At 35.9% G+C, this 20,483-nt stretch overlaps 1 protein-coding gene across 17 annotated transcripts in view; it reads left to right on the top strand.

Moving 5' to 3' along the window:
- ptprt (protein tyrosine phosphatase receptor type T) overlaps positions 1–20,483 on the top strand; it is a 342,074-nt gene that overhangs the window by 176,588 nt on the left and 145,003 nt on the right. For all 17 annotated transcript variants that reach the window (XM_055214314.2, XM_073870461.1, XM_073870460.1 and 14 more), the window contains exons 10-11: positions 16,212–16,413; positions 16,982–17,084. In XM_055214314.2, coding sequence (XP_055070289.1) covers positions 16,212–16,413; positions 16,982–17,084 — 305 coding nt within the window. The remainder of the gene's footprint in view (positions 1–16,211; positions 16,414–16,981; positions 17,085–20,483) is intronic.

Consider the following 20,483-nt stretch of genomic DNA (forward strand, 5'->3'; position numbering starts at 1 on the left):
TAGTGTGCGTGTGCCATCTTGGTGATAAGAAGATTGACAGAATTTACTAAATGTATCGAGCGGACACAATGCAGTCCCATTTGGCTGGATAATTGCTATAATAGCCCTCATTGATTTAATTAGCAGCGTCCAATAGAATTATCCAAGAGATCTGAGCCTCCTATGCGCTTTTAGTGCCTCAGACAAATTAGACTTGGGACAAAGAGCTCAGAGACAAGTGGAGAAAGGTGGACAGTTGAATGCAAGTGCTGAAGGGTTATATAGAGATACTTTTGTTGTTCGTAGCAAGCACATTTCTAAAAGCTGCAAAGCTGAGTGCAGGGATGCAAACCATTGAAAAGTCACTAAACTTTTTTACATGTAAGGGAACAATAGAAAGATTGTACAATTACTTTTAAAGGAAAACATCACAGTTTTTAAATATTTTACTATGTTCTTACCTCAACTAAGTCGAATTAATACATACCTATCTTTTTTCAGGGCGTGCACTTCATCTTTGCATGGCGCGTCGTGAATATGTTAGCATTTAGCCTAGCCCCATTCATTCCTTTGGATCCAAACAGGGATAAATTTAGAAGCCACAAAACACTTCCATGTTTTCCATATTTCGCCATGTTTTATTTTGTGCCATATTAAAAAATTGTGGTGTTTTCCTTTAAAGCCACTCTATGCAATTCAGCGTTTTTGTCAAACAGCGACCCCTAGAGTTGCTGGAGAATACTTGCAACTGTCGTAATTTCCCACTCTAGTACTCCAAAGATAATGACCAGGTAATGTTTCACAATTTCATACACATATTAGGCTACTGCATAGTCTACTAAACTACAGATGATGTTAATAGGATAATAAGAAGTTTATTCCAAGTGTAGAGTGCATATAATAATAAAGTACCGCGTTTATAGCTTATAATGTTTTTACATGATTGCAGCTAAATCACAAGTAAACATTACAAAATGCCATGACAAAGTTAATTGTGTACGTTGCATTATCTCATAACATTGTTTGTTATAATGTTACTATACATGATTATTGCTATTTATCATAATAATTTGCAAATTGTGCATGTTTAGACTATTTACAACCTCTAGGCTTATTTATGTCCTGATAATTATGTAAGATATTGACAACTGTTGTCATGATAATCGCATGACATACTACAAGCAAGCACAACAACATACAACATAGACCGCAAACAAGTTTACAAATGAGAGATTTACTTACTAGTCCATCAACAAGATCGCCAGATCAGCATCCCTCCAGTGCTGTCTTTTAGCTCAAACCAACGAGTAAAAATCTGACTGAGTGGGACTCTTGTCCGGTTCCTAACGCGGTCAGATTCTCTTTTCCTTTTCCTACTCACTTCCGAACGCGCTTTCTTAACTTTTAAATCGTTTAGCCTCACGTCTCAAATTCGCGTGTGCAGTTGTTGTTATAGGCTTGATCGACTTCATGCAGCGCTGCAAGAACTGACAGCCAGATGACGTCAAAGTGCCGTCTCAGATCATTCTCGCGGTACTTTTACGTCATCCGGCGGTCGGTTCTTGCAGCGCCACACGAAGTCAAACAAGCCTAACGTGTGTGACGTCGTTGCCGTAAAGCAAGTCGTGATTCTCGCGACATTTGCCAGGGGCGGTTCTCTCAAGCTTGCATTGCTGGTTTTGGTAGCAGCGTCCTCCCCGAGCTTCAACATGAGGATGATTCGCCTTAATATGACTTTGTTTACCACCGAAATAACTTTGAAGCTGTTATATTAAGGTAAAATAACTGCATAGTGTGTCTTTAAGAAATAATTACATCTGGTTCTCACTAGAGCCCTGCAAGCCCGTCGGGGCCCGACAGGCTAAGCCCTTTTTGCCGGGCTGGTGCCGTTTTTTTTACAGACCGGGCTCAGGTCGGGCTCGGGCTTATTTTAGCGTCTCTCCTCATTGTGTGTGTGTGTTTGCGTGTGTAGCAGAGACAGCGCGCATCTGAGGCTATGTTTACATTAATGCGTTTATCCTTTAAAACGCGTTACTTTTACTACGTTTATGACTTTCATTTACACTACACCACCGTTTTCGACTCTCATAAACGGATTCGTTCGCAAACGCTGCAGACCCTGTTTAAGTTTGAGAACTCAGATGTTGCGCTGCAGTGTAAATGAACGTAGATGGAGTCTTATGTAAATGAACAGCTAATGTTAACGTGACAGCGCATAATTTTCAAAGTAAAAATTATTTTTATTCAGGTAAATGGATGTTTGCAACGGAGGTTTTGCCAAAAATAGTAAACATCTACCAACCAGCTATAAAAACGCTAAATCAGATTGTTTTATGTATTCTTATAGATAATGTCTGTTTTATATTTATGTTTGAGTATTGTTGTAATGTTGCTTATGTTTTGTTTAAATTTAGTTAGCTTATTACGAAAGATAGACCGTAATTGTATATAGGGCGTTGTAAAGGCCAATATGAAGGGAGAATTGTAATGGGTCAGACATTATTTTCGAGTTTATTTTAAGTTTTTCTTGCTACTTTAAAATGAATTTCGTTTCATATAATTTGTCATTTAATTTAAATCAATGTTTTGTTGATAAGTTTTGTGAATATAAATTAATAAAAAATCAACGTCATATTAATATTTAATGCTCGTTTAGCCGATTGCGCGTTTTGCTATTTCTGTGTTGCTAGCAGAGGACGTGTACGGACCTCGCACACTTTTAAAAATTAACGTCATACTAATTTTTATTAATTAATTGCACACTGAACAGCGACAGGTAAGGGAAGATAAGTTATTCAGTGTTGAAGAATACAGTCAGTTCGTACAAAAATTTTCAAATGGACTATAAGATCATAAATATGAACTGTGAACAATGAACTATTTTAACTCCCTACATTAAAGCAATAAGCATTTCTGTAGGCTAAAGCTATACTTCACCTCTTATTATGTTTGAGAACGCCTGTCCGAGAGAGAGAGAGAGAGCGCGCGCATCAAAGAGCGCAAAAATTGCAGGCATTGTCGGGCTGGGGTCGGGTTAGGGCTGGAGTTTTTGGCCCGTGCAGGGCTCTAGTTCTCACTTCTAGGGCTCATTTAATTTAGGCCTCAAACCAACACCCTTCCGGTTGCCCTGAACTTAAGCCACCGTGTCACATCCCTCGAAACCAAGAAAAACAAACAGGTTATTTAATCTAGAGAAGCCTGCAATATACAGAGGAGTTTTAGATCGGTGTCTGAGCACATGAGCATCAAAATCAATCAAAATTCGCTCGCTCTCTCCCCATCCTCCTTTCTGTGCAAAACAGCTTCCTGTTATCAAACCATCAAAGCTCAAAGATATTAATTGCTTTGCTGACAAAACAAAAGAGTGAGTATGAAAGACTGAGAGAAGTAAGACAGAATATCCTCAACAGCTCCTTATTAATCACCAGTGAGACGTGTAAAAGGAAGATGTCGTTTGTCCTCCTGCGACGGCTCTTTCTTTATCTTCATGCAAATTAAAAAGTAAATAGCAAAACACTTCCAGACGCTGCGTGTTTAGTCCTTGATCTTTGTTTGGTTTAAATCTCATGACATGTTGTTAGTGTTCTGGAGTGACGTGATGTCGCTCGCCTCTCGTGTATGATGTCATTTTGTTTGGTGTTATCAGTATACTTTGTTTCAACGCTTGTTTGTTTTGTTCAACTTAAAGGATTAGTCCATTTTCTTAAAAGAAAAATCCAGATAATTTACTCACCACCATGTCATCCAAAATGTTGATGTCTTTCTTTGTTCAGTCGAGAAGAAATTATGTTTTTTGAGGAAAACATTGCAGGATTTTTTTCATTGTAATGGACTTTAATAGACATTTAATACTTCACTCAACACGTAATAGTTTTTTTCAACAGAGTTTCAAAGGACTATAAACGATCCCAAAACGAGGCATAAGGGTCTTATCTAGCGAAACGACAAGAAAAAAATACACTTTTAAACCACAACTTTTCGTCTACCGGTCCAGCGCGACCTAACGTAAATGCGTAGTGACGTAGGGAGGTCACGTGTTAGATATATAAAACGCACATTTGCGGACCATTGTAAACAATAAACTAACACAAAGACATTAATTAGTATCAGTTGACATACAACAACGTCGGAACGGTCCTCTTTCAACACACTTGTAAACACTGGGGCGGAGTTTCGCGTTCGTCCTCTGTGACCTCTTGACGTCATGTCGTATTGCGTGAGGTCATGCTGACACTTTCAGGACCGGAGGAATATGAGAAGTTGTAGTTTAAAAGTGCATATTTTTTATTTTTCTTGTCGAAAATGACAATCGTTTTGCTAGATAAGACCCTTATGCCTCGTTTGGGATCGTTTATAGTGCTTTGATACTCTGTTATGTGTTGGTGTCCATTAAAGTCCATTAAAATGAGAAAAATCCTGCAATGTTTTCCTCAAAAAACATAATTTCTTCTGGACTGAACAAAGAAAGACATCAACATTTTGGATGACATGGTGGTGAGTAAATGATCTGGATTTTTCTTTTAAGAAAATGGACTAATCCTTTAATATTAAGACTAAAATGAAATGAATATACCATTGGACATTTAATGCCATTGTAATTTTTATTTTTTAACTATTTGCTAACCCGACAAATATCATGTTGTCTAATCAATATCTTTTTCTTGTTGACTGGGTGTCTGTAGATAATGTATTTGTACGTCTTTATTAAATTTGTATATTCTGCTTTAACTCTTTCCCCGCCATTGACGAGTGAACTTGTCAATTAAAAGAAAACATTTGCAAAAAACTAATTTTTATGTACCACGATTATCCAATTTATTAAAAAACTGAAGCCAAAACATTATTTACTAATTTTAAACTCTGTGTATGTTTTAAAAAATCATTCTGAATCTAATCTCTAAAACAATTTCTTTACAAAAATGCTATTATTTAAGCTTTTTGCTAAAAAAATTTATTTTTAAAGAAAAATACCCATATTTAAGAGTTTAAAAGCAGAAAACATTTTTTAGATAGGATGTAATTTTTTTCCCATTTTGTTTGTATATTTTTGTTTAAAAGCAGAGCATTTTTTTTCATTTGATATATTTGTATATTTATATATTTCTAAAAGACAATTTTCCTGAAAGGTATTTTGTGAATATTTTGTGAAAATCACAAAAAAATGGCTGGCGGGGAATGAGTTAAAAGTGTGTTACAATTACAGAAATGCAAAGAAAAAATGGCATTAAAATTCATGATAGAAGCTAAGAATTAATAGACTAATGTAAATCAGATTTTAGCTTTTATGCTAGTTTTTGTAATTTTTTAGTTATATTTACAAATATTTTAGCAATTCTGTACCAAAAACTTGTCACTACCATTACATATTTTATATAAATCATGGTAATACCACTCTCTTTTCTTACATCTACATGTATTATTGTAAGTACCATGTAAATATAATAGTACATGCAAATAGCATGGTATTAACATCCAGGCAGAAGACGACTCCGGGCCGGATCCGCACCAGAACTGCAGACTTCGGCACAGATTTGGTGTGGATGTGGCCCAGAGTCGTCTGCTGTCTGATTTCTGTAATATGATGGCACAAACAGAAAAATAAACTTCTCTTTCTCTCACACACATTTTCTCTCTTACTGTTTATCTGTCTTTATTTTTTGGCTTTATGCGAAAACGTATACACTATAAGTTTTTTGCGTGTTTAGCCCCAACAGGATACATGTGAACCTCTGTTCATCACACCTAATGTTTTCATTTTTCATCAGTAAATGGTTAAAGCCCTTGTGTTTAGAGAGCACGTAACCCCTTTATGATCTGCCAAGTTTTTTTATACAGCTTTAGTGGCGCGCACACCTGTAGTTTGGTTTAGAGAGAGATGGACAGTGTAAATCAAGGTTAATGTTCAAAGTCCAGTTTTTATTTCACTCGCTCCATTTCATTTCTACAGTCATTACTTTGTTTTTGCAATAGTACAATATGTTATTGGGTTGAAAAGATAGTCTTTGGATTTGGCAACATCTGAGGAAGCAAATCTTTGACATTTAAGTTTATGCATTTGGCAGATGATGTAATCCATAGCCACTTACAGTACGTTTTATCAGTATGCATGTTCTCTGGCAATTGAACTCACACCTTTTGGATTGCTAATGCAATATTCTTCTATGAGTGTAATTGTATATTCTGTCCAGCAACCAATGGCCGTCATTTCACCATCTAGACTCGATATATAGCCCGACTATGATAACCCACTTCTAGCCAAAATGTTGTTTTTACAGACAGCTCAAATTTTGCCTGGGCTGTTTGGACAGCTATTATACGTATTTTATACACAAAATTGCTTGCTGGGAAGTTATGGCTGTACTTTACTGTACTGTAACGTAGCAAATATTGATACTTTAGAGGTACTTTACTGTAACATACTGTACATTTGCATACACAACTTATCCGGGCCAACCTGGAGTTTGCAGAACACTGCTTGCATCACAAAAAAGCCCATAATTTTTTTAATAGACTTTTCAATTATCACAAAAATAAGCTGTGTGTTTAACAAACGTTTGAGACAATTTGTCCAACAAGTTAATCTTCACAGATTAAAACAATTATGAATTTTGAAGTGTAAATGGATTTACTAGAAATATAAAAACCTGAATTTTGACTTCAAAGTTGTTCATCTGTGAAGACTAACTTGTTGACAAAATGTGCAATTGTCATAAACTTTTGCTTAACACAGAGCTTATTTTCTGCGATAATTCAAAAGTCTATGAGAAAATTTTAATGGAATTTATTGCAAGAGAACCAGTGTCCCGCTAACTTCTGGGTTAGCCTACAAAAATCCAACAATATAAAGACTATATATTAATAATATAACTATTGTTTGTTTGTGCTCTATTTTTTCATGTATATTTAATGTCCGCTGAATTAGTTACACAGTGGAATACATTATATCGTATTTCATGTTATATGATAAATACAACCTCATTTCTTCCTGGTACTGGAAAACCTCACACTTCATGCCCCAAATTTACAAAGTATTAAATATTTTGTGTTCTCAGCATGCATGTTTATCAAGTGTAAATCTCAGGAGATGACTGGGCTCAACATGACTCACGTTGAACACTTACCTTGTTCTCCAGCATGGTTTTACATTTCATGATGCTGCTTATGAGTCTTGATAACTGTGGCCTTAAACTTTTCTACATCTTTTAATCTACAGAGTTGAAAGTCCATGAGGAATGAAATTACATTTATTTTTTGGCTTTGAAAGCTCTTATATGTCAGACTCAGTCGTATACTGTAACATTTTCTTGCTGCCCTAAATGTTTAAGTATAATCAAATTTGATTTACAAGTGCCAAAGAATGCATTGAAATAATCTGTTAAATTGTTCTTTGATATTAATGGGGCTTTATTAAGTGCAAAAATGTTTTTATATGTCCATTTACAACCCTAGGATTTGTCCTTTGAATGAAATGGTCTATTTTTTCCCTATTTGGAAGGTTCATGAATAATAATGTTGAGCTCTGCTCTGATTGGCTCTGCTCTGCTCTGAGGCTCATGCCAGAAGCTCACATTAGTAAACAGACTTTATATTTTGAGCCCGTATTAGACGAAAATACAGATTTTGAGGAACAACTAATTGACAACTAACTTCAGCTAGCATATAGCATTAATTAGCATGTAGTGCTAATTCAGCAGCCACAACTTTGTTTTTGCATTTTAACAACATTGTATTTAATTTAATGTGTCATTTAATGTTGGGGGGTTACATCTCGACTGTGATGTCACAGTTATTGGTCTGTTTTCCAGCAGTCTTTTGTGTGCATGAGGTTTACATAAAAATAAGGAAACAAACACGTTGGAGGCTCATGATATGTCATTACCATGTACAGAGCATCTATGCTATTCATTCTATGGCACCTTTAATATAATGGCATTATTTACGTCCCCACCGATGTCAAAATCAAAACTATGCCCTTGTGTATGACAGAATGAATCTTTGATGATGGTATTTTTTCATGAAGTATCTAGTAAGCTGTATCTCCCACAAACTGAGCTGTTTTCTTCGCATTCTCCATCTCCACTTGCAAACCGAGTCTGAAATGAACCCTTTTCACATCAGCTCTGGTCAATTAAACTCAAGCGGCTCTTTTAACAGAGAGCCACAGTGCATTCAGCAGTGCATTAGGCCACTTTTAGCGGCCGGTCGCGTGGCATCACATGCCCTCTGGCCAACACTTACTGTCTCCCATGACAACAGTCTAGAGAGAGAGAGAGATAGTGAGAGAGAGAGAGAGATAGAGAGAGAGAGAGAGAGAGAGAGAGAGAGAGAGAGAGAGAGAGAGAGAGAGAGAGAGAGAGAGAGAGAGAGAGAGAGAGATGGACCGGCCCATCCTCACTTCTCTATTTCACACTTTTAGTCTCCTATCCATCGTTTTTTTCCCGGTCAGGGTGACAACATTTAAGTGGGGACTGATGACAGAGTAATTGGGGGTCTATTGATCTCTGTTGTGCCCTTTGGGCTGTTATGGTCTTTTCATTTAGTCGCTGGAAAATAGAAAAATGACTAGATTTTGTGCATGACACATTGTCAAAAGTAAAATGACTCAGGGGGATGGACTGGTAAATTTGAATGACAGATTATAAATGGACTGAAGGTTTGTACTCTCTCTGTGTACAGAAAATACATGTATTCAAACATATAATACATGAAATTGTACAGTAGCTCTTATATTTGAGCTTACTTGAAAATAAATTTTTGTGTAAGTGAATAACAATGCAATGTGTACATTTATTTTAGAGGATGATCGCTTACTTACTGTTCGAAGCAAACACAATTTTGTTTAAAAATACAACTTGTAGAACTTGTAAGACAATTTTTAACGATTTCTATCTGTCAAGTGTTAAATGCACAATTAAATTAAAATTAAAACCTTACATGGTATTTTTTCTTACAAATTAGTTATCTGTGAGCTTCATTATTTTATTGTGTAAAATGTATTATGTACCCTCATAATATTTAATCAAAAATGCTAAAAATCTCCTCCCCTCCATGAAACTATTTCTCTTTACATCTGGTCATGAGGAATGCAGGAGGGCAGGACCCGGGAAAAGATTGCAGCGATTAGCAAATAGCAACATGACCCAACTTCCATCCAATCAATTCTCATTGGATGAATTCAAGTCCCGCCCTACATTTTTTGACGGATATACGTCACGATGGGGAAAATAAGACAATTGCAACCCAATCTCACAGAAATTCGTGTTATAGTCACGATTGACATGATTTTTTCGTGCCACCCAGCACGAATTTCTCTAAATGTTTTTTTTCGTGACTGTACCACGACTTTCTTTATCGTCTTATTTTTTTGTTTGTTTTCTCATGATTTTTTCCTATTTTTTTTACCATTGTCGCTTGGGGTTTGAGTTAAGGGGGTCGCACACCGAACGCTCAGCGCCGCGCCACGCCATAAAAAAAGAACACATTGTTTTTTGTTGAAAACAATGTGTTCGATTTTTTTTAATGGCGCGGCGGCGCTGAGCGTCCGGTGTGCGTCCAACTTCCAGCTTTGACTCAGGAAGTTGCTCAAATCCCTGTCGCACCACAGAGCGCCACTCACATAGTTTAACATTAAATAACATCATATTTGTCCCAAATCGTTAGCGATTAACATTGGCTGCTAACGTATATTTTGCATTTTTAAGTAGACGGTATCTGACTAACCTCGCATTATTTAATGTGCACTTCCGGTTTACGATACCTTTGAGTTGTCTTAGATGCGACCCTACGCGTCGCTGCGCGGCACTGAGCTGCGCGTCCGGTGTGCAACCCCCTTTAGAATCACTTTTTTGCGACTTCCTAACCCAAACCCCAACTCTAACCCCAACTTTAGGCGAGAATAGTTTTAAAAGTGGACAAAAACATAACCAATGCATAAAATTACATCCTAACGCAAACCCTGAATCTAACCCTAACCCCAAGCGACAATGATTTAAAAATAGGAAAAACGATGAGAAAAAAATAAAATTAGACGATAAAGAAAGTCGTGGCACAGACAAGAAAAAACATTTATAGAAATTCGTGCTGGGTGGCACAAAAAAGACATTCGTAAAATCGAAAATCGTGTTAATAACACAAAGATATTAATCAAATATTTCGTGACAATAACACGACTTGGCGTGAGATAGTTTCATTGTGATTTTATGATAATCTAGAGTTAATGTGATGAACCTATGAACTTGATACATCAATTAAAATCACCTTGTGGACAGTTTTTTCTTTGTGAAATTTGTTTGTAACTTGCTTTGATATCTTGTTATACAGTATAATGCAATGGCATTCATATAATTGTCTTAAGTGTCAAACAGAAACTGGACAAAACCCTTATGTCATGATTTCTCTCACAATCGACTATATACAAACTGAAGAAAACCCTTCAACCATATCACGCTTCGATTTCATTGGGCTGTAAAGAATCTGTGCTTTACGAGATATGTTCAATACGACCCGCTGCGGCCGGGTTTATAAACACCCAACAAGGACAGAAATTTACAGAGGGGCTAAACTAAAGGGAATAGATGATATTTTAAAAGCCCCTTAAAATAAAGACGGGCATAAATCCCCTTTTGCTCATATGAGAAACTATAGTATGAATGTAAAATAACAGAGTCAAGTAGTAAACAGGTGGCAAAGTAAAATCTTAAATTTACAATCCAAAAATAAAGAATTGAGATGACACATGATGGGATATTTGTTTTAATGTTTAAATTCATCTCTATCCCATTTTAACGTTAGTAGACGACTTTAATGTATTATGTACTACTCAGCACTGTACCCACTTCAGACACCTCAGTGGAGCGATGATTTACTGACCGAACCTGAAATATACACATGATGGCCTATTAAATCAAAACTACACTGCTGGAAAGCACAAAAAGTCCTTTGGCATGAAATAAAACAACAGGGGCCGGTTGCACCAGCTGTGCGTAAGTTACAACGTAGCCTAGTTACGACGTAAATGGGCACTAAGTTACAACTTACGCACTACTAAATGTTTTTGCGTTGCACCATTAAACTTAGTTTAAACGTAACAATACGTTGTAACTAAATATTTACGGAAGCCCCTGTCCATGAATAACGCTTGGAATAAGATGTCAGACAGATTATATTACATCGATGAGCTTGTATAAATTATGAAGAGCCGCAAGCTCGTCAACGAGTTTTCAAGAGCTGTTTAATTTTCTGTGTATCCATCAATTAAAATAAGATTTAAAATTTCTTCCTGTTTATTTTCTCCTCCATGTGTGGCATAGATATTTTCAATTAAAAGTGTAATGTTTTGAGTTAGATAAAGTTTGCTTTTAACTTTCAGTTTAGGCGAGACAAGAATGAGTTTGAATATACGTACTGTTCAGACTATTTCCTGTTTACCCATTAAAAGGCTTGTGATTGGATTAAAAAAATAGACGTCATTCTATGCGACAACGCAATACTTTACGGAGAGCTTACGACCTACTAGCTACGTTCTGCCTTAAGAACAAATGGTGCAACCGAATTAAGAAAAGAGTTAGTTATAAACTAGCTAGTAGTTACTAAGCCTCTAGTTTGGACTTTACGTCCCAGTTTAAGTAAGAACTTACGAACGACTGGTGCAACCCTACCCAGGTGTACTGAGCTGTTGCTGATTTCAAGAGCAATTTTCATACGTTTAAGTGAGCAGTCAAATGTAACTCTTTTATGCCTGCGATAATATAATGGTGAGTTATTAATCTGAACTATTTTTGAACTAATACAGTACATTTTCAATACAATTGATGCAAACCCTTGTCTTTAATTTATTATTTGGGAAATACTCTGCTTGATAAGTTATGTTGCATGGTTTAAATATTGCTACACATTTTCAATGGTTTAGGAAACACTGTTTGATATTAGGTTTAAATGCGTTTCTTTTGTGTGTTTTGTTGCCTGTGGTCAATCGCGGATGTGTGCTTCTGAATCACCCATCTATGCTTGAAAGGCTTTTAGGCAGTAGGCCTGCCAGGCACCCGGCTGTCAATTTATATGATTTGAATCCTGGAATGGAGTTATGAAGTGTGAAACGTCAAGGCTAAAATGTTTTGATTATTCCCAAACACCGTGGCCATCAATTTTTAAATCAATCTCTTCTGAGATATGACATATGTGCGCCTGAGCGTGAAAATGCTATAATCTAAATTGTTTTAAGATATGTTAATTCTTAGTAAATCATTTTTTTCTTGTTGCATGGGAGATTTTAATGCATGAAAAAATTTGAACGAATGAATCGAATGTTAGCTAAATTGAATAATTGGGTAACACTATTTACATTTAGACATTTGGCAGATGCCATTAATTTATCTTGAATTCTGTGAAATTAAACCTAAAAAAATATGGCAGCACTACTTTGTATAATTTAATGTTTAATGTTTAATTAAAATGTGAAGATTTAGAACTATTTTTGTCATAAATTTTCTTTGGGGGGGCGCGAAGGAATGCACCGTACACAAAGGGGGCCGCACACTGAAAAAGTTTGAGAACCACTGACTAAGATGGGTCATATTATGAGACTTTTTTAAGACGTAAAATAAATCTTTGGGGTCTTTGTAGGTCTGTTTTTCGGTGTGTCCTTTAAAATGCAAATTAGCCGATGAAATGCAAACACTGATCGCAATGATGGTGGTTTGCTAAAACTAAAACTCAATTGTGCTGTCAATTATTTTCTCTCTTTCTCTTTGCACTAAATTGCAGTCCTGTGGTTGAATAGTGCAGATTAAGGGCAGTATTATTGTAATTGGACTTGCTACCGAGGGGCAACTTTCCGATCTCTCTGATGAAGCCAATACGGAAGTGACTTAAACTGCAATTCATCAACTGGCCACTTGAGGCTGGCTCCAAAAGGGAGTCAATTCCCATAGACTCCCATGTTAAAAATGCCAAACTTTACAGTTGAAAATAATATGTTTACAGCCTGGTACAAAAAGTGTATTTGGTCTATATACTGTAGCTAATTTAACCATTCATGACAACTGTGAGGGGGGTGATTTTTTTGTAACTCATCCGTTTGATATTAATGATATTAAGCCTTAACCTTCTGCATAATTAAGGGCGTGGCCACTTGAGTGGTGGTTGAAAAGCCACTGCTGTCACTAGAATCAGGCTAGGGGGGCGTGGTTTCAGCAACCAGCCACCTCAGCTTCATCCATGTCCCGCCTCTTTACCTATTTTCGGTTTTCCGTGAGTGATTCGCTGTGACGCGCGGCCAAGATGGAGACGGCAGGCAACCCCTACTTTAAGCTTCAAAAACGATCTTCACAAACCAATGGGTGACGTCACGGACACTACATCCATATTTTTTTACAGTCTATGCTTGCTACCTACATCAAAAACAGGCGAAATCTGAAAGATAAAATGTTTCGCATGCTTGCAGAGAGAGGTTTACCAAAACTAAGTTACTGGGTTGAGCTGTTTCACATTTTCTAGGTTGATAGAAGCAGTGGCCGGACCAATCATAGAACTTAACTCATTCCCTGCCAGCCATTTTTTGAAAAGTTGCTCCCCAGCATTTTTTGTCATTTTCACAAAAGTTTCAACAAAATGCCTTCCAGGAAAATTTTCTTCAAAAAATATATAAACATACAAATATATCAAATGAAAGAACAGACCCTCTGCTTTCAAACAAACAATAAACAAACAAACAGAACGGGGAAAAAAACTTTCATCCTATCTATATTTTTCTCTGCTTATAAGCTCTTAAATATGAGTATTTAAAAAAATAGCAAAAGCTGAAATAATTACATTTTCCTGAAGGAATTTTGCTACAGATCAGATTTACAACGATTATCAAAGCATGTTTAAAATTAGAAAATAATTTTTGGCGTAAGTTTTTTTCATAAATTGGGTAAGTTTTTCATCTAGTGGATAATCGCGGTATTACTGATTGACATAAAAATTCATCAGGAACACGTTTTTTATGCCAATGTTTTCTCTTAATTGACGAGATAACTCGTCAACGGTGGGGAAAGAGTTAAATATGTATAAAAATTCAGATTTTCACGCCATGATAAGTGACTACTAAGGAAAGTTCACGTCAACTTTCTTTCGTCAGTTACTGAGAGGATGGTTACTCATTTGTTTATAGTTGTTCCTACAATGTCAAAAAATCATATCAACATAAGTTTTTGTTTTAATTTAACCTAACATTATATTTAACCTAATATTATTTAAAGTTAAATAATTTCAACTTGTTTATAAGTTATGTCAACTATATAGACGGTTTCAGCAGTAACAACATAAACAAATGGCTTTCGTGGAACACACTAGTGATGCGCAGGTTGGCGTTTTTTCCAACCCGCGGGTCCCGCTTTTATGAAATATCTGGCCTGCCCCAACCCGCCTGGCATACACTGTATCTATTTTTACAACCCGCACCGCCCCGCGGCCGCGACTATTAAAATAGACATACTAGGCATTTGTAATGTAAATAAAAAGAGGCTTTATTTCAGCCTAAAAGTGCTTGGAAACAAACTTGTGATTAAATCGCCCTGTACACTGGCAACAACATACACGAATGAGCCATAGAAACAGCATGGTCATATTAATATAGAGATAGGATAATGATAAACCAGGGGTGTCCAATACGTCGATCGCAAAGGCAATGCCGGTAGATCGCACATAAGTTAACTGAGTATTTTCATGCTGCTTCATGCCTCCACGAGAAAATTGGCATTATGAGTAATTGTGAAACACTTAAGTCTTTTTGAGTTGCTGTGCCTTTCTTCTCATATGTGTTTTTATAAATCTTATGCCTGCCCGCTGCAGCTCAGTTGTGTAAACTTCCGAAATTTACAAGGATGCAATCGCATCACATTCTTGCTTTCATGATGCACGAGCTGATCCAGTGTGTGTGTGCGCTTGCGAGAGAGCGAGCGAACGAGGAGAGAGAGAGGCAGCGTAGTGCTGATATATGCTTCTGATACTATTGTAATTTTCTTTCTAGTTTGTTTCACTAAATCTCCGCTATTTTAAACAGTACTCGACATGTGCTCCAGGATTTTTTTTAACTCCTCAAGAAAATAGAGTAATGGTGACATCCCTAAATCCAATGTAGAGATATATGCAGTATAGTCCGTGCATTTAAAGTGTTTTTAACATGTAGAACTTGTCGGCTTTATCATTTTAAAAGTAGATCACCACACAAAAAAGCAGCATTTGTATTATCTATTCACAAATTCCCTACCTTAATTTCTCATGCAGATCGTCTTTCATCTTTTAATTCTACGTTTGTTTTGTTGTTGTGGCTGCAGCTGGAGCTACTTGGCGCTTCCGTGACGTGACGCCAAAGGTTTGGGGATATCAAGTTACGTTGCGCAAGTTACGTTGCGCAAGTTACGTTGCCACATAGGCCTACGTAATTTAATCTTATCAAAGAACGTAATAAAATGTAAAAATATATATTCCCAAATATTTAATATATATGCTACAGGGAATTAGACGCAACATATCAGTTTTTTAATTTTGTTTTTAATGACCCGCCCCAACCCGCCCAGCATTAAAGTTACAATTTCTTTACCCGCCCCAACCCGACTTAAGAGACGACCCGCGCATCACTAGAACACACGTAACTTCCGGTAAAATCCGCTAAGAATTAATAACAACAAAGTCCTTTTAGAGTCGTTTATTTCTGATAACAAGCTAAATAAACAACAAGGAGATTACCTTAGTTCATATTTCATAGCTAAAGCATATAAAAAAACGACACTGAGCTAACGTTGCTGTGTAAAATGTGTACTACAATAGATACAATGTTAACTTTAAACTGGGTGACAAACTTCCCTTCACGTAGCGGTGATCCATAATCGTCCTCTCCCCTCGTCTTTAGGAAACTAAACATTTGTTATTTTTGACCAGGTATTTGTTGCAGAGTTCATTTCGGCCACTAGTAAGACCATTAAACAAACAGAAACCGGAATTAAAGTTCCGACCAGACGCGTAACCGCGACAACGCACATGTGTCCGATGAAACTCCGATAGACTCAAACACATGACCCATGAGAACCATTGTCCTTTTACATAATAAAAGTGTATGATCTTTGTGTGTATGTTTCTACATTGTAGTTTACAACACAAGAAACATAAATGAAGTAATATTGAAGTATCAATTAAATGGTCTTGCGCTAACCTCCTCCTGTACTTGTCTCTTCTCATCGCCTCTGCTTTAGATCACCTATAAAGCGCTCAGCTCTCTGGATCCCACTGCTGACTTGACTACACAGCGTGGCCGTGTCTTTAAACTTCAAAATGAGACTCATCATCTCTTTGTGGGCTTGTATCCTGGCACCACCTACTACTTCACTTTGAAGGCCAGCACTAACAAAGGCTTCGGCCCACCTGTGACCACCCGTATAGCCACCAAGATTGCAGGTGAGGGGACTTTCCAACTCTAAATGCTGGATATTTTCCAACACTATATACAGCACACAACTGGAATAAAAAGTCTTTTTGATATATATATATATATATATGGTTTATTTATGTATTTTTAAAGGCTAATCACATTGGACAGATTGATTATTTTGTTTTCAATTATTTCTGCGTATATGAATTAACATGATTGTTTACATAATTATAACTAAAACAGTTGACTGGAGCGAAAATATCATTAATGTATTATGTTATCGGCATAAAACATTATTGGGATACAATTAATGTAAAGTGAATGAAGTAATGAGAACATGAATTGTAAACAATATCATCTTCAAGTTCAGCTCTGTTTCTTTGGCCCGCAGCATTAGTTTGATTTCATAATGACGTGGCTTTTATAACGCACGCCAGACACCGTTTATTAAAAGCGGATTGTTTGCTGAATCTAAACAATGTAATGAGATAGATAGTGAGTGACATTTAAATATCATTACATATAGTAATGACTTTGGAGTCAGGCTTCATAACAATATGCTTTTTTATACATTCTGACAATTTGATCTTACAGCTCCATCTATGCCGGAGTACGAAACAGATTCGCCTCTTAATGAGACTGACACGACGATCACGGTCCTCTTAAAACCTGCCCAATCACGAGGAGCTCCAGTCAGGTGAGCACATCTCATGACATTAGCCAACCAGAAAGATTTAATGTGATGATGTCTGATGATCTGATTTGTCCACAACTGTTCATTTGATTAAATATGTGACCAACACGAACAATAATTACCATCACTGTAGGTCGGGCACTTACAATCATTAAAACTCATTCACATGCTGAATGCTAAAGATCGCAAAGCACAATAAATTACCAAATATACTCCAAATTTCCCACAATCTCTCATCCTAGCTGTGTCCAGTTTATGGGCTGAATGAAGAACTGAATCAACACTGTGTCCTAAAGGTTTTTAAATGCAGTCATTCAAATAAGCGTGATTTGTATGCGTAGCCTTCCAGGAGATCTTGGTCCATTTGGTCGTGTTTTGGCACAGCAACAGAGCTTCCCTCTGTGTTCAAATTCAATATGCGAATGTACAACAGATTTTGGCAAATTCTCGAAATTGCACGTCGCCACTGACTTGGAAGAATGGCTACACTTGATGTTCAACCGGAGGCGATCAGTAATTATGAAAATTATTTTGTATGTTGCATTTTCCTGATATTAGAAACTATTGTTTTTATTACAACACAATAAGATGATACTGTAAATAAAATACAGGTCAATAATCGTGAACGAAATACCACACTATATTTTGATAAGCCCTTTATTAAATTCTCTATTTCATTATTTTATATAAATTTCATTATTTTATTATATTTATTTATTTATTTATAATTTGAGTTGGATTTGTTAATGCATTAGTTAATATTAATTAATAGTGAACAATACCTTTTATTTAATTTGTTATATAGTGAACACTTGTATTTATTTATTTATTTTAGTTTTTATTTAATGAACAATTTTAATTTAATTTAATTTAATTTAATTTAATTTAATTTAATTTAATTTTATTTAATTTTATTTTATTTTATTTTATTTTATTTTATTTTATTTTATTTTATTTTATTTTATTTTATTTTATTTTATTTTATTTTATTTTATTTTATTTTATTTTATTTTATTTTATTTTATTTTATTTTATTTATTTTAGTAAGATTGTATTTATTAGCATTAGTTAATGCATTAGCTAACATGAACGTACCGTGAACAATACTTTTACAAACCATGAGCAATACATTTGTTACAGTATTTGTTAATCTTTGTTAATGTTAGTTAATAGAAAGCTTTTAATTGTTTGTTCATGTTAGTTCACAGTGCATTAACCAACGTTAACAAGATTTTAATAAATTATTAGTAATTGTTGAAATTAACAAAGATTAATAAATGCTATATAAGTGCAGTTCATTATTAGTTCATGTTATCTAATGTAGTTAACTAATGTTAACTAATGAACCTTATTGTAAAGTGTTACCGTATTTATGAATCTTAGTTTATGTTAATGCCATGATTTATACAATGCTCAATTAACATGACCAATTGTATTGACCTTAAGTAACATTAACAAATATGAATAAATGCTGAAAATTGTATTGTAAATGTATTATAAATTCATGTTAGCAAATGCATTTACTATGTTAACAAATATAACCTTATTATAAAGTGTTACGATATTATATTATTTATTAGTTTAGATGTATTTTATGGGTACAACCACAACTTATACAATCTTAAACATTTAAAAAAAGTTTAAGAATTACAAAAGTTTTCTCCTCTATAAAGCCCATGACCCCGACAATCCGTAAACTTCTTTATAAAGACTTCACGACTGAAAATTGTTTATAATTACAGGAGCTTTAGACCAGAGGTTACCGCGGACACACAACATCCGGCGTGCACTTAAAGCCATTAGTTTGAAATGGAGCTCCACTGTATGAAAGAGAAAGGCAGACAAGCATGGCTCTCTTTGGTCATAGAAAATTATCCCTTATGAAAGATGCCGGATTAGCGGCTGGGATAATTTGCCACGTCGGCAAAACATACATTTCCCTAATTGCACATAATTGGGAAGTATGTTCTTGGCGTAAGACCACATAATTGCAAACAAGCACTATTAGCACGGGGATCTCAAAAGACATCCTTATGTATTCAGTGGGTCTGCGTACTGAAGCGCACACGTGCCCCTCTCCAGTCCTTCCCAATAACAAGCACTTTCGAAAACCCCATGCGCACAAATTCACCACTTTCTTTCCAGCTAATTACCGTAGTAGAGATTTCCCTCTGCTGGCCCTTTACCATATCGCCCATCTCGTGGCTTTTCCTCGTGGGGAGATGCTGCGATTTTGTATGTTTTTTTCCAAAGAGAGCTTAATAGAGATGTTTAGCCGCTAGTTGTAAACATTAGAGATTTGTTAATGGTTGATAAGGGCTATTGTGAGTCTTGGAAAGAGTTGTTCTTGATGGTTTTGATCACTTGGTAAATCGCCCAGTGCCCAACTCCCTGGGTGTTTTTGGATATGCTGTCACTACATAAACTTATTTCCCCAAATCAGACGCCATTATCTGTAAAGCTTCTTTGAAACTATATCTGTTTTGAATAGCGATGTATAAATAAAACTGACTTTTAATTTTTGTTGTTGTTGACAACACCATAGTCACAGGGACAGGGGTAAAATAATATGAACTAACATCATATCATATACATAAAAAAATGCTGGGTTGTTTCAACCTATGGCTGGGTCAAATATGGGCAAACCCAAATGCAGACTTAACTTAATCCTAGAAAATATACATATTTGACCCCTTCATGGGCTGAAACAAATCAGCATTGATTAATTTAAACCAGTGGTTGGGTTTGTTCACATTTTAACCAAACGTGGCTTGAAACAACCCAACATTTTTATTTTTTAGATTGTATTTTTCACAGTCCAGTCAAAACAAAGGGTGTGTTGATCAGATATTCAACATGAGTATTAGTCTGATATTGGCGGGGTAGTATAATTATATCTAATCATGGACTCAAACTGTCATACAAATGCTTAAACTTCATGTAAAATCCTATTTTAAATGTGTTCTCAGTTTGTAACACCAGAGAAAAATGTGATATTAACCACCCAGACAAATTTGAATAATAGCAAAACAATAATAAAATAAAATAATCAAAATATTGGAAAAACAGGCAGGATTCTCAGCTCTCAAACGCTGGGGGCGTGTCAGCTGTCTGCGCTGAAACCACGCCCACTTGCGGGAAAGCTGCCATGTCCATCAACCTTCAACCAGAATGGATGCTCGCAATTGTGTTAGGGGCGGGACCATGCCCGGAGACTCCAGTGTGTCATCCAGCTACTGTTTTAGCCCCGCCCAAATAACCCTGAACTCAGAAATGTGGAAAAACTGTTTAATAGTATATCTCCACAATTCAGTACTTCACAGTTCACAGTCCTTGTAATGAGTTTCAGCATTAAATTTCTAACATTTAAAAATAATTGTTGGAAAATACTTTACACAGACC

This window comes from Misgurnus anguillicaudatus, chromosome 8 (assembly GCF_027580225.2).
Source record: "Misgurnus anguillicaudatus chromosome 8, ASM2758022v2, whole genome shotgun sequence".
In the NCBI taxonomy this organism is placed as follows: Eukaryota; Metazoa; Chordata; class Actinopteri; order Cypriniformes; family Cobitidae; genus Misgurnus; species Misgurnus anguillicaudatus.